This window comes from Eleutherodactylus coqui, chromosome 8 (genome assembly GCF_035609145.1).
Source record: "Eleutherodactylus coqui strain aEleCoq1 chromosome 8, aEleCoq1.hap1, whole genome shotgun sequence".
Lineage (NCBI taxonomy): Eukaryota > Metazoa > Chordata > Amphibia > Anura > Eleutherodactylidae > Eleutherodactylus > Eleutherodactylus coqui.
The window spans coordinates 23,789,693-23,805,296 of NC_089844.1; the positions used below are offsets into that span (position 1 = coordinate 23,789,693).

At 45.8% G+C, this 15,604-nt stretch overlaps 1 protein-coding gene across 4 annotated transcripts in view; it reads left to right on the forward strand.

Annotated features, from left to right (window-relative positions):
* Nucleotides 1-15,604, forward strand: part of MYLK (myosin light chain kinase) — a 202,622-nt gene that overhangs the window by 165,298 nt on the left and 21,720 nt on the right. For all 4 annotated transcript variants that reach the window (XM_066575314.1, XM_066575316.1, XM_066575317.1 and 1 more), the window contains 5 exons: nt 579-732; nt 10,518-10,820; nt 12,379-12,411; nt 13,248-13,341; nt 14,095-14,298. In XM_066575314.1, coding sequence (XP_066431411.1) covers nt 579-732; nt 10,518-10,820; nt 12,379-12,411; nt 13,248-13,341; nt 14,095-14,298 — 788 coding nt within the window. The remainder of the gene's footprint in view (nt 1-578; nt 733-10,517; nt 10,821-12,378; nt 12,412-13,247; nt 13,342-14,094; nt 14,299-15,604) is intronic.

The following is a 15,604-nucleotide window of genomic DNA, read 5'->3' on the forward strand; positions in this document are numbered from 1 at the left end:
GGAGGAAAAACCTAAAATTGCAAAAGGCAAAAAAAAAAGAAAAGGAGCCTCATCCTTAAAAGGATCATCATCAGTGTCTTGCTTCTCAGGAAAAAGGCATACATTTTAGGGCAGTGCATACTTCCAAGGGGTGTCATATACTTTTTGGCAGCCATGTTCTTTTTTTTGTCTCCTCTGGACGGGCCATGCCTTCTTTTTTCCTGGAGGGAAGATGAGGCCACACTTTATAAGGGTTTTCCACCTGAAATATCAGGGGTTAATGGGAACTTAAAGTTTCTTGTTGAGTTTATTCCCTACAAAATAATTTTTTAGCATCGAGTTTTGATCTGAGCAAATTTTGAGGGTCTGCTTCACTCCATGGTCAGAGGGGGCCACACTGATTCACTGCAGGCTAATGCAGATGAATTGATTTTGGCCAAATGGGAAAGGAAGGTGATGTTAGGGATGTGATGTTGCAGTGTTGGCTGATGGTCAGGGGTATCTGATGATATTTGGGAGGTCTAGGAGGATGCGAGCAGGTCTGCCTGAGGGGACGCTTAGTTTCGTACACCTTTAATCTCCACCCTTACTGCCAACAGATAAAAGAGAGTGAATTCATTAAGATAGAGAAGACAGAGGACACCTGCAAACTGACCATCTCTTGTGCACGGCAAGAACACTGCGGCTGCTACACTCTCGTCGCGGAAAACAAACATGGCACCAAGCAAGCGCAGATCAATCTGACCGTGTTCGGTAAGTTCACTCTTTCACCTTTTATCTTCTCTTGTACAAATCCGCAGATATGAGACGCATGGACCTGTTCACATGTAGGGAATGGTGTGCCATTCCTTTTCCTTCTCCAAGCTATGCCTGCTTTTTCTAGGGCTCATGGGGGTTTCAGTGCCAGGATCCCTCGCTGGGGCGATGTTCTGATATTTTTCCATGAAGATAAAAAAACACAAAGGTGTTGGAGTGGCTGATAGCAGAGAACAGTTTCTTTTGATTAAGCATCTCTTGGTCTGTAGAGCCAGCATTTCTATGCCTGCATGAGTAGCAGTCCAGGGTGTTCTCTGCTGGGTCCTTTGATGTTACTTTGTGTCATACTCTGATAAACTTGTATCTCATTGTACAGTAAAGTATCTCTCTGCGTCCACCATATTTCCCTGACCTTATAATTTCCAACTTCACCATATGACTTCCCCTTGGTGATTTGTGCAAGAATATAACTACTATAATACTGCCCCCTATGTACAAGAATATAACTACTATAATACTGCCCCCTATGTACAAGAATATAACTACTATAATACTGCACCCTATGTGCACGAATATAACTACTATAATACTGCCCCCTATGTGCAAGCATATAACTACTATAATACTGCCCCTATGTAAAAGAATATAACTACTATAATACCGCCTCTATGTACAAAAATATAACTACTATAATAGTGCTGCCTATGTACAAAAATATAACTACTATAATGCCGCCTCCTATATACAAGAATATAACTACTATAATACTGCTCCTATGTACAAGAATATAACTACTATAATACTGCTCCTATGTACAAGAATATAACTACTATAATACTGCTCCCATATGTACAAGAATATAACTACTATAATACTGCTCCTACATACAGGAATATAACTACTATAATACTGCCCCCTATGTACAAAAATATAACTACTATAATACTGCCCCCTATGTGCAAGAATATAACTAATATAATACTGCCTCCTATGTACAATAATATAACTACTATAATACTGCTCCCTATGTACAAGAATATAACTATTATAATACTGCCCCCCTATGAACAAGAATATAACTACTATAATACTGCCTCCTATGTATAAGAATATTACTATAATACTGCCCCCTACGTACAAGAATATAACTACTATAATACTGCTCCCTACGTACAAGAATATAACTGTTATAATAGTGCCTCCTATGTAGAAGAATATAACTACTATAATACTGCCCCCTATGTACAAGAATATAACTATTATAATAGTGCCTCCTATGTAGAAGAATATAACTACTATAATACTGCCCCCTATGTACAAGAATATAACTACTATAATACTGCCCCTATGTACAAGAATATAACTACTATAATACTGCCCCTATATACAACAATATAACTACTATAATACTGCCCCCTATGTACAGGAATATAACTACTATAATACTTCCTCCTATGTACAGGAATATAACTACTATAATACTTCCTCCTGTGTACAAGAATATAACTACTATAATACTGCTCCTATGTACAAGAATATAACTATTATAATAGTGCCTCCTATGTACAAGAATATAACTACTATAATACTGCCCCCTATGTACAAGAATATAACTACTATAGTACTGCCCCTATGTACAAGAATATAACTACTATAATACTGCCCCTATATACAACAATATAACTACTATAATACTGCCCCCTATGTACAAGAATATAACTACTATAATACTGCCTCCTATGTACAAGAATATAACTACTATAATACTGCCTCCTATGTACAAGAATATAACTACTATAATACTGCCCCCCTATGTACAAGAATATAACTACTATAATACTGCTCCCTATGTACAAGAATATAACTACTATAATGCTGCTCCTTATGTACAAGAATATAACTACTATAATACTGCCCCTATATACAACAATATAACTACTGTAATACTGCCTCTATGTACAAGAATATAACTACTATAATACTGCTCCATATGTACAAGAATATAACTACTATAATACTGCCTCCTATGTACAATAATATAACTACTATAATACTGCTCCCTATGTACAAGAATATAACTATTATAATACTGCCCCCTATGTGCAAGAATATAACTACTATAATACTGCCTCCTATGTACGAGAATATAACTACTCTAATACTGCCCCCTATGTACAAGAATATAACTACTATAATACTGCCCCCTATATGCAAGAATATAACTACTATAATACTGCCTCCTATGTACAAGAATATAACTACTATAATACTGCTCCCTATGTACAATAATATAACTACTATAATACTGCTCCATATGTACAAGAATATAACTACTATAATACTGCCCATATATACAACAATATAACTACTATAATACTGCCCCATATGTGCAAGAATATAACTACTATAATACTGCCTCCTATGTACAATAATATAACTACTGTAATACTGCCTCCTATGTACAAGAATATAACTACTATAATACTGCCCCTATGTACTAGAATATACCTACTATAATACTGCCTCTTATGTACAAGAATATAACTACTATAATACTGCTCCATATGTACAACAATATAACTACTATAATACTGCCCCATATGTGCAAGAATATAACTACTATAATACTGCCTCCTATGTACAATAATATAACTACTGTAATACTGCCTCCTATGTACAAGAATATAACTACTATAATACTGCCCCTATGTACTAGAATATACCTACTATAATACTGCCTCCTATGTACAAGAATATAACTACTATAATACTGCTCCCTATGTACAATAATATAACTACTATAATACTGCCCCCTATGTACAAGAATATAACTACTATAATACTGCCCCCTATGTACAAGAATATAACTACTATAATACTGCCCCCTATGTACAAGAATATAACTACTATAGTACTGCCCTCCTATGTACAAGAATATAACTACTGTAATACTGCCTCCCTATGTACAAGAATATAACTGCTATAATACTGCCCCCTATGTACAAGAATATAACTACTATAATACTGCCCCCTATGTACAAGAATATAACTACTATAATACTGCCTCCTATGTACAAGAATATAACTACTATAATACTGCTCCCTATGTACAAGAATATAACTACTATAATACTGCCCCCTATGTACAAGAATATAACTACTATAATACTGCCCCCTATGTACAAGAATATAACTACTATAATACTGCCCCCTATGTACAGGACAATAACTACTATAATACTGCCCACTATGTACAAGAATATAACTACTATAATACTGCCCTCTATGTACAAGAATATAACTACTATAATACTGCCCCCTATGTACAAGAATATAACTACTATAATACTGCCCCCTGTGTACAAGAATATAACTACTATAATACTGCCCCCTGTGTACAAGAATATAACTACTATAATACTGCCCCCTATGTACAACAATACAACTACTATAATACTGCCCCCTATGCATTAATATATGGAGTGCACAGTTTTTATTACTCTGTGACTGCTAGCTCGTTGCTGTAATGAAGCTTTTCCCTCCGTCGTCTCTCACTTTCTGCCTTCCAAGTCTTCTGTTTGTTTATTTCTTCATTCTCTGTTGTGTAAATTCCAGTAATTTTGCTGCATACTTTCGGAGTTCCTCGGGACGCTCAGTCTGTAAATCTTTGGATGTGATCTTCAGTATCTGGGGCCAATAACAATTGGGACGGAGTGTTCTCTGTTAACCTGTGAAGTCCTGGATTAATTTATCTCTCTGGTTTTGAGGAGGGTGGGCTCAGACCTTACAGTAGGGGCGTATCTGCTACATGCTCCTCCCCCATTTGTTCTGCTTTTTTTTTTCATTTTTGGAGAGTTTTCTTCCTTTTTTTACTTTAACTTGAATAGTGATCACAGACAGAAAGAACAGATCCCAACTGTAACATCTTGTGTCGGCAGCATATCCTAGAATGTGAAGTCTGCAGAGTCATCACTGGATATTAAACATATCCTCTTTTTCCATATGATATATTAAGGCACTAAAGTCAATAGACCAAGGGCCCCCTGATTAGGATCCCCCCTATTGCCAGCCCTAGTTCTGGAGGAGCATCATACAGACATCAATGTCTTTTATTGGGTGCCTTGTGAGTCTGTGGGGAAGGGGAATGCTTGGCAGATGTGAAGCCTCCACATCAGCTCATCATGGGGGACAGCAGCCGCTGATCAGGAGTTGTCAGAGCCTGGATATGTAGCTGTAATGACAGCCGGCCGGGGAGGTAATTTTCTAGTCTAAAAGTCTTATGTTTATGAAGTTTCAGAAAAGTTACTTAAAGAAGAAACAAATTGTCCATTAATCTGTTTATTGTGAATAACTGAAATCTCCGCATTAGTCTCATCCGCTCATCATGACAGGCACAGGTCCCTGTGTGGCCCCTGGCAGTGTGTGCAGCTGTGTCCCAGACTCGGCCTGCACTAACGCGCTCCGCGCCTCTGACCTTTTAAGGCTCGGTTTCTTTCCCAGAGCTGAATTTTAAAGTTGAGATTCTGCCAGGGTCGAGGCATGGCCCGCATCCAAACTGGCTCCAGACACGCATGAAATAGTTGCTCCGGCTGTACGGTGGTGGGGGGGCTTCCTATACATCCATTATCTCCTGTGCCTAATGCAGTATAATCTCTCTTTATAATCTCTAGTCTATAATATGTGTATTACATTGTGTGTACCTGTCATACAATGTCTATGATGTTATATATGCTTCTGACAGCGCATTGTCAGGTGGCAGCTGTGGTACCAAGAGCCGATCCAAATATGATCCCATTTTAAGGCTCAGAAGGCATTTTGCAGCAAGCACCGTCCCTTGCGGCTCCCTCGTGGGAAGCGCCGTCCCTTGCGGCTCCCTCGTGGGAAGCGCCGGCCCTTGCGGCTCCCTCGTGGGAAGCGCCAGCCCCTGCGGCTCCCTTGTGGGAAGTGCCGGCCCCTGCGGCACCCTCGTGGGAAGCGCCAGCCTCTGCGGCTCCCTTGTGGGAACTGCCGGCGCTTGTGGCTCCCTCGTGGGATGCCCCGTCCCTTACAGCTGCCCCTTGAGAAGAGCGGATCATTACGGCTGCCTCGTAGGGAGCACTCTCTCGCTTGGACAGCAAGAGTCAGCCAGGAGCAGGAGGTGCTTTGGCCGACAAAGGGAGAGTGGCAGCGGCCCAATACAAGGCAGCTGAGGTGAACACCAGGCACAAGGAGAGCGGGGATGCTGGTACGGCGCCCCAGAAGCAGGACCTTGTGAGCCACAGAAAGGGGACAATAACGTGCAGCCAATCACAAACAGGGGGCGGCAACCGCCTGTCAAACTCCTTGTATCTTGACTCCACCACTACTTCCGGTGGCGTCAAGATACACTAATACCATGGGCCTGTTATAGGGGCCCTTCTCACATCATGTATTAGTTATTGCACTCCTACCTTTTTATGTGATAGAGAGTTTAAGCGCCCACATGCATTTGCAATCTCCGCCTTTCTACAATTCCTCCATTGAGAAACAGGTAGAGCTACAAAATCTGCAGCAAGGGGACTTCTAGCCCAAAGCATGTCATTCATAACACTGCTGCCTCCTCAGACTCCAGGGTTAGTGTGTGACTACAGCCGCTGAACCCCGTTATACACGGGTGGATACACGGGTTTGTGGATTTTACAGTGGGTCACGTGACTTGTACATGATTCTTAAGAAGCGAGATCAGCACCACCATCTACCTGTCGGGGATCAGAAGAGGAACAATCAGGGTTTTTCTTTCTTTTTTTGTTGGAGTATTAATCCTCTGTGACTTTTTTGTTTGGTCATTTTTTGGCTCGTTCTATGTACGCAGCCGGAGGTCGTAGATTGTCAGCTCTGTACCGGCTGACTGTCCAGCGCCCCTCGCTGCTCCTGCCTAAGATGAAGGCAAGAAGAAATTGCATAGTCATCCGAAAGGACTAATAATAATCCTGCAGCCAAGTCACTCTGCAGGGTGGAAGCGTCTGATCACCGGGACGGAACCTGCAGACAATTCACCAGGCTTACAGAGATTCTCCATAGTTATCCAAAAATCTTGTTTGCAGTAAAATCTGAAATTGCCCCCCAGACCCCTGCAGCTGACCCTTCCCCACACACATACTCAGGTCTCTTATAGCCTGACTTCTCCCCCCCTGCAGCCTGACTCCTCCTCCTCCCCAGGTCTCCTGCAGCCTGACTTCTCCTCCTCCCCAGGTCTCCTGCAGCCTGACTTCTCCTCCTCCCCAGGTCTCCTGCAACCTGATTCCTTCTCCTCAGGTCTCCTGCAGCCTGACTCCCCCTCCTCCCCAGGTGTCCTGCAGCCTGACTCCCCCTCCTCCCCAGGTGTCCTGCAGCCTGACTCCTTCTCTTTCAGGTCTCCTGCAGCCTGACTCCTTCACTTCCTCCTCCCTAGGTCTCCTGCAGCCTGATGACTCCTCCTCCTCCACAGGTCAACTGCAGCCTGACTCCTCCTCCCCAGGTCTCCTGCAGCCTGACTGCTCCTCCTCCCCCAGGTCTCCTGCAGACTGACTCCTCTTCCTCCCCAGGTCTCCTGCAGCCTGACTCCTCCTCTTCCTCCTCCCCAGGTCTCCTGCAGCCTGACTCCTCCTCCTCTCCCCCTCCCAGGTCTCCTTCAGCCTGACTCCTCCTTCCCCCCAGGTCTCCTGCAGCCTAACTCCCCCTCCTCCCCAGGTCTCCTGCAGCTTGACTCCTCCTCCTCTCCCCCCCCCCAGGTCTGCTGCAGCCTGACTCCTCCTCATCCGCCTCTGGTCTCCTGCAGCCTGACTCCTCTTCCTCCTCCCCAGGTCTCCTGCAGCCTGACTCCTCCTCCTCCCCAGGTCTCCTGCAGCCTGACTCCTCCTCCTCCCCAGGTCTCCTGCAGCCTGACTCGTTCTCCTCCCCCCCCAGGTCTCCTGCAGCCTGACTCCCCCCCCCCCCCAGGTCTGCTGCAGCCTGACTCCTCCTCATCCCCCTCTGGTCTCCTGCAGCCTGACTCCTCTTCCTCCTCCCCAGGTCTCCTGCAGCCTGACTCCTCCTCCTCCCCAGGTCTCCTGCAGCCTGACTCCTCCTCCTCCCCAGGTCTCCTGCAGCCTGACTCGTTCTCCTCCCCCCCCAGGTCTCCTGCAGCCTGACTCCTCTTCCTCCTCCCCAGGTCTCCTGCAGCCTGACTCCTCCTCCTCCCCAGGTCTCCTGCAGCCTGACTCCTCCTCCTCCCCAGGTCTCCTGCAGCCTGACTCGTTCTCCTCCCCCCCCAGGTCTCCTGCAGCCTGACTTCTCCTCCCCCCCCCCCAGGTCTCCTGCAGCCTGACTCCCCCCCCCCCCAGGTCTCCTGCAGCTTGACTCCCCCTCATCCCCCCCAGGTCTCCTGCAGCCTGACTCCTCCCCTTCCTCCTCCCCAGGTCTCCTGCAACCTGACTCCTCCTCTTCCTCCTCCCCAGGTCTCCTGCAGCCTGACTCCTTCTCTTCCTCCTCCCCTTCCTCCTCCCCAGGTCTCCTGCAACCTGACTCCTCCTCTTCCTCCTCCCCAGGTCTCCTGCAGCCTGACTCCTCCTCCTCCCCAGGTCTCCTGCAGCCTGACTCTTCCTCCCCCCCAGGTCTCCTGCAGCCTGACTCCTCCTCCTCCCCAGGTCTCCTGCAGCCTGACTCCTCCTCATTTCCCCCAGGTCTCCTACAGCCTGACTCCTCCTCCTCCCCAGGTCTCCTGCAGCCTGACTCCTCCTCATTTCCCCCAGGTCTCCTGCAGCCTGACTCCTCCTCATCCCCCTCAGGTCTCCTGCAGCTGGACTCTTTCCAGAATCTTGGCCTTCTGATCAGTAATCCTCCAGTGGATTGGATCGCCCTGCGGCTCCCATAGGCACCATCATCCAGCTCTCCTACGCTCCTGAGTGGCAATTGGGGCAAAGATGTCCCCGCCACCAGGCAGACTTATCATTCAGAAACCTGAAAAGCTGAATGATCTCCCCATACAAGAGGTCTAAAGGAGGCCATGACATAACTGCAGGGGTGTAACCTCTTGTATCGGGAGGGTCGGATCTGCACTCAGTAATGGGGTCAGGCTGAAGGATCGGTGGCTGCTCCCTTTACAAGGGCTTTCATGAGTTTGAAGTGGGAGGAATCCTGAGTTTTCCCCCAGATGGAGAATTTTCGCTTCCACCCCAAATAAAGCGACAGCAGATGTAGATTTCCCGTACTGATGCCCGGAGGTCGCCGCTGTTGGCAGCCGATTCTTTTATTTATGAAGAGGCAAATCTTAAAATCTTAAAACAATGAGACCCCCCAGCGAGAGGGAGAAAGATTTACTGAGTCCCCACCAAGATCGGAAGTGTAAAGTAGGAGACTGGTTACCGTAGGGAATTAACCCCGATCTGTCCTGAACAATCCCCGCACGGATCGCCGCTCCTGTACTGTTTTTTATCATTTCCAGAATTATCACATTTATTATTGAGTCACATGATTTATAGTCACATCCAGAGCTGCAGTCACCTATATCACATCCAGAGCTGCAGTCACCTTTATCTTATACTCCTGTCACATCCAGAGCTGTGGTCACCTATATCTTATACGAGTACTCCTGTCACATCCAGAGCTTTGGTCACCTATATCTTATACTCCAGTCACATCCAGAGCTGCGGTCACATATATCTTATACTCCTGTCACATCCAGAGCTGCGGTCACCTATATTCTATAGTCCAGTCACACTCAGAGCTTTGGTCACCTATATCTTACACTCCAGTTACATCCAGAGCTGCGGTCACCTATATCTTATACTCTAGTCATATTGAGAGCTGCAGTCACCTGTATCCTATACTCTAGTCATATCCAGAGCTGCACTCACCTATATCTTATATTCCAATCACATCCAGAGCTACAGTCTCACTATATCTTATACTCCAGACACAACCAGAGCTGCATTCAGTTGTCCTGTTACATTATACTTTATACTCTAGTTACATCCACAGCTGCAGTCACAATTGTACTGTTACATTGTTTTATACTCCAATCGCATCTAGAACTGCAGCCACTCTTCTGCTGTTACATAATCTTACACTCTATTTTAGTGTTACAACATGTCTTCTACTCTAGTCACATCCAGAGCTGCAGCCAAAAGTATACAGGTTGTCCCTGGACTGTGATTGATGTCCACCCCTCTGGTGGCAAGAAAGCTTGCTGTCACCCTGACCTCCTATTTTACATGGTCACTATGGAGTGGGTACATTTTGTCTCATCTGTCACTGAATTCCATAGTGCGGCGCCGAGATTACCGGATGTAGCCGGACCGCATTCTGCTGCTGATTTCCCTGCCTTTTACATATGGATTCTATAGACTATGGCTGTCTGATAATCCAGAATATCTGATGTCAGATGATTATCTGATCATGACTAATATGGGTTATTACAAAGCTTTCCGCCTCCTCTGTGCCACCGCCAGGCGCTGTCATTTATCTGTCATCTCCGAGTGCTATTTACAGCCATTGCTGGACGGAGATGTTCCCACGATGCTGCTCTATGGGAGTCCCTGTGATGGGGGGCGATGGTTATCTGCAGTGGATACAGCCCCCTCCTAATGCAGACGCCCAACGAGCCGCAGTGCTGGAAACCTGCGTGATATGGCATAGATCATTGGCCGATAGTAATGTATGTGCACCCCTGATACTATAGCTCAGGGGGCTCTGCAGTGGCCGCGTGGTCTGCCGTCCTGTGGAGATGATATATTAACATTCTGTAATCTGGATTCCCCCGTCGGTGGGAACTCAGGCGCTCCAGTAATCCTGGTTCTGTTTTACAGATAAACCCGACCCTCCAGCGGGGCAGCCGTGTGCCTCCGAAATTAAAGGCTCAGCCATCACCTTATCGTGGTACGGACCAACCTATGACGGAGGGAGCGTGGTTCAGTCCTACACGGTGGAGACCTGGAACTCTGTAGACAAGACGTGGTCAGATCTGACGCAGTGTAAAAGCACCTCCTTCAACATAGAGAATATATTACACGACCGCCAGTACAAATTCCGGGTACGAGCCACCAACGTGCATGGAACCAGCGAGCCGAGCCAGGAGTCCGAGCCGGTGGAGTATAAAGAGAAAGAAGAAGGTGACCGAGCCGTGTCCATGTGATATCGTATCAGCCATATATAGACTATACATGTATGCCAGCAACATTATACTCAGAGTCTATCATTCTCATCATCCCTGACCCCAGGAGCTCACAATCTAATCTCCCTATCGCACACAATGTATCACTCCCATCATTCCTAACCCCAGGAGCTCACAGTCTAATCTCCCTATGACAAACAATGTATCACTCCCATCATCCCTGACCCCAGGAGCTCACAGTCTAATCTCATATCTCACGCAATGTATCACTCCCATTATCCCTGACCCCAGGAGTTTACAATCTAATTTCCCTATATCACACAATGTATAACTCCCATCATCCCTGACCCCAAGAGCTCACAATCTAATTTCCCTATATCACATAATGTATCACTCCCATCATCCCTGACCCTAGAAGCTCACAGTCTAATCTCATATCTCACGCAATGTATCACTCCCATTATCCCTGACCCCAGGAGCTTACAATCTAATTTCCCTATATCACACAATGTATAACTCCCATCATCCCTGACCCCAAGAGCTCACAATCTAATTTCCCTATATCACACAATGTATAACTCCCATCATCCCTGACCCCAAGAGCTCACAATCTAATCTCGCTATCTTACACAGTGTATCACTCCCATCATCCCTGACCTCAAGAGCTCACAATCTAATCTCGCTATCTCACATGCTTGGTGCAGGATATAGGAAGTCTCTGTGGACAAATCCCTTATTCATCCTCTGGGGTCACCTAGTGCTACTTGTCCATCTGATGGTGACCTTGTGTAGTAGCGTGTGGCAGCCTGTAGGGGGCATTATTACTATGATCTATAGTTAGTGTCTCATCAGAGATGCCTTGTCAGTATTATACCGGCAGATACATTCACTGTATAAGTGACTGAGAACGACTGATCGATCGATATAACTGATGGCTTAGTGAACGAGCCAACGATGGATTTCATGCCTGCATATGATCAACGATGAGCGAACGAATTCTCCTTCGATTGTTGTCTGTGTTTACACTGAACGATTATAGTTCGATTTCAAACAATCCAGCAATTTTTATTTTTATTTTTTACCAATTTTGCGTAAACACACCTTAAGGCTACGTTCACACGTGCCTGTGAACCTGCGTGGATATGCGATACATTCTTTTGAATGGAGTCACACAGATGAGCGATTTATTTTATTTTCCTTCACAGCGCTGCAGGTCCTATTTTTTCACATTCCTCGGAATGCATCGCCCATTGTTTTCAATGGGACAGTCAACCCCCACATGCCGTGTGATCTGCGCACGAGTGCGATGTGTTGATTCCCATTGTGTGAAACAAGTGCTGGAGGATCGCAGTTTCCCAGAAGCGATGCCATCAGCTTTTGCATGATAAACGCCTCACATCCATGGTTGACAAGCACGACAGTGGACTGAGTTTCTCATTCGTATATCCCGCTTGCCCGTATGAATGTAGCGTAAAAGTGAAGTTCTTTGTGGTTGTGATGATGGTGGTGGTGGTGGTGGTGGTGATGATGACGACTTCTATTTCTCTTTTCTGCAGAACCTAAAGATGAAGCAGAAGTTTCGGATGACGGTGAGTTCTGGATTTTTATACACCTAAATTTAGTTCCTGGTTACTGAGGATTGATATGGAAGATGGTGATCAAATAGGAAGTGAATTGAGCAGCACAACCAGTGATCCCAAATAGTACTTCTTTATTGATCTATAAAGGGCAGAGCAGCAACGTTTCAACTCCTTTGTCAACTCCGGAAGGAGTTGAAACGTTGCTGCTCTGCCTTTTATGGATCAATAAAGAAGTACTATTTGGGATCACAGGTTGTGCTGCTCAATTCACTTCCTATTTGGATGGCGATGTTAGTCCTTGGAGTCAGGACTTGCTGAGCTTTGCACACCAGACCCGCACCTCGCACCTAATGGTGCATTCCAGCAGAGTGCTGCTGAACCTATTTGCTTACATGGAAGATGGTGACGTCACTCCTTTAGGATGTGACCTGTATTTGGGAAGCAGTGATGTCACCACTGTAAGATGCACAACTAAATGTGTAAAAGAGAACAGCGTCCCTAAGTAAGAGATAATCGAGGGGATGTGCAGGGACAGACTTAGATGGTGCAGTGGGGTCACTCCTGTAAGACATGACCTGTATTTGGGGTGCAGTGGGGTCACTCCTGTAAGATATGACCTGTATTTGGGATGCAGGGGGGTCACTCCTATAAGATATGACCTGTATTTGGGGGAGTAGTGGCTTATGTTCTAGATTGGGGGACGTTATCTTCTATCTGTGTGTTACTGCATTCACTTCGGGGTCTTGCGGGGGCCACATCCGTACAGTAGTTTCAGGGCCCCGTCTGCTGACAGCTGACACATTTTGTGTGTATTTTCAATCTTATCGCCTCTTTTTGCTCTGCAGAGGACAAGGAGACGGAGCCGGAGTACAGGGACGTCGTTATAAACACCACGCAGAAAGTGGCCGACTTCTACGACGTGGAGGAGCGGCTGGGAACGTGAGTACAAGAACTCTGCTCCTCTGCACCCTCACATGTCAGAGCCTGTAGGACCTGTGATTTGGGCTGTAGAGGACGATGATGCTGGCGGTTCAGTTTGCGCATTTCTCCATACTGTAGCGCTGAGTTTGCGCTCCTTGTTCCTTCGGCTCTCGTTAGGTTAGGCATCGCTCATTGATATTAATAGTTTCCTGCGGTTTATAGGGATGAGGCTTCACATTTCAGGCTCCTGGTGCTGGGAAGTCCCCGACGCTCTGTGAATATTTTCTGGCAGTTCTCTCCCTTCTTCCCTTTGCGGGGGGCATCACATATGTGGCGACAGTGGCGGCAGCTCAAAGCGATCCCCACTTTTATCAGGATTTATGGATTATCATCTGGTAAAGTGATGGGATCCATCAGCGTCTAGTTACTGTCTACTGATGCATGCTGGTCACGTCATTTCTTACTGACTGCCGCCAGCTCACGGGGAAAGGTTAGAAATGTCACCCAGAGGGGATTATCACCCAGCTTTACAGGTGTCTGAATGGTAAATCTCCCCCTGCCTTTCACTGTATAATGACTCCTATATTGACGATCAGTCCACTTTTCCAGGATCTGATAATCTTGGTGATTGTGCCCATCTTGCAGGATCAGGGGGCATCTTTTGGTCCTTCCTTGGGCACTGCTCTGTGCCCTTCATGTGGTATGTGTGGCAGCGAGCCTCAAATGTCAGATTGTGTGTCCATCCTCCATAAAATGTTGCTATTCTCACAGGGGGAAGTTCGGACAAGTGTTCCGCATCGTTGATAAGAAATCTAAGAAGGTGTGGGCCGGAAAGTTCCTCAAGGCTTACTCCGCCAAGGACAAGGAGAGCATCCGACAGGAGATCGCCATCATGAACCGCCTGCACCACCCCAAACTGGTGCAGTGCATCGACGCCTTTGAGGCCAAGAGCGACATGGTGATGGTGCTGGAACTGTAAGTAATAGCCAGGGGTCAGGCGGATGCTCACGTCTACTCTTGGTGTACGCCCAATGACTGATGGGGTCATGTGACTAAAGGAGTGGTTGACGAAATATGTATCCCCCTCACCAAGTCGTCTGTCCTGATAGGTTCTGGACCGCCCTGCCGCTGACCATATTAGCAGTCTGAGGTAGGAGTCTTAAGGCTCTGACAATCTCCCAGAATACATTGTTATACTCAGTCCGGAAAATTCCATTCATTTTACTATCCGCTGCCTGGATAATTGGGGTGGCGCCGTCGTGCGCTTAGCTGACCACTATGTGTTTTGATGGCTCCAGCAATCACATGGGCAGCGCAGAATAGACGCTGCGCAAAAGTTACCAAATGAGATGCGTTATATTCTGAGTTATAGAATGTGACTCTCCGAACTCTGATCTACCTGTATGATGTGCAGAGTAATGTCTGAAGAGTGTATGGGAAGTATGTACAGTACATATGTATGTGTAGATGTATGTATATGCAGGGTGGACCACTCTTAGGAACGCTAACTAAAGGAAGATCCATCCTTGTACAGTATATATGATAGATGGATGTATGATAGATATTAGAGGTGAGCGAGCATACTCAATAAGGCAAACTACTCGAGCGAGTAGTGCCTTATTCGAGTACCTGCCCGCTCTTCTCTAAAGATTCGGGTGCCGGCGCGGGTGACAGGGGAGTTGCGGCGGTGAGCAGGGGGGAGAGATGTATGTATGATAGATGTGTATGTATGACCTGTATAGATAGATGGATGATAGATGTGTGTATGTATGACCTGTATAGATTGATGTATGATAGATGTGTGTATGTATGACTTGCATAGATGGATGTATGATAGATGTGTGTATGTATGACCTGCATAGGTGGATGTATGATAGATGTGTATGTATGACCTGTATAGATGGATGTATGATAGATGTGTGTATGTATGACTTGCATAGATGGATGTATGATAGATGTGTGTATGTATGACTTGCATAGATGGATGTATGATAGATGTGTGTATGTATGACTTGCATAGATGGATGTATGATAGATGTGTGTATGTATGACTTGCATAGATGGATGTATGATAGATGTGTGTATGTATGACTTGCATAGATGGATGTATGATAGATGTGTGTATGTATGACTTGCATAGATGGATGTATGATAGATGTTTGTATGTTTGACTTGCATAGATGGATGTATGATAGATGTGTGTATGTATGACCTGCATAGATGGATGTATGATAGATGTGTGTATGTATGACCTGCATAGATGGATGTATGATAGATTTGT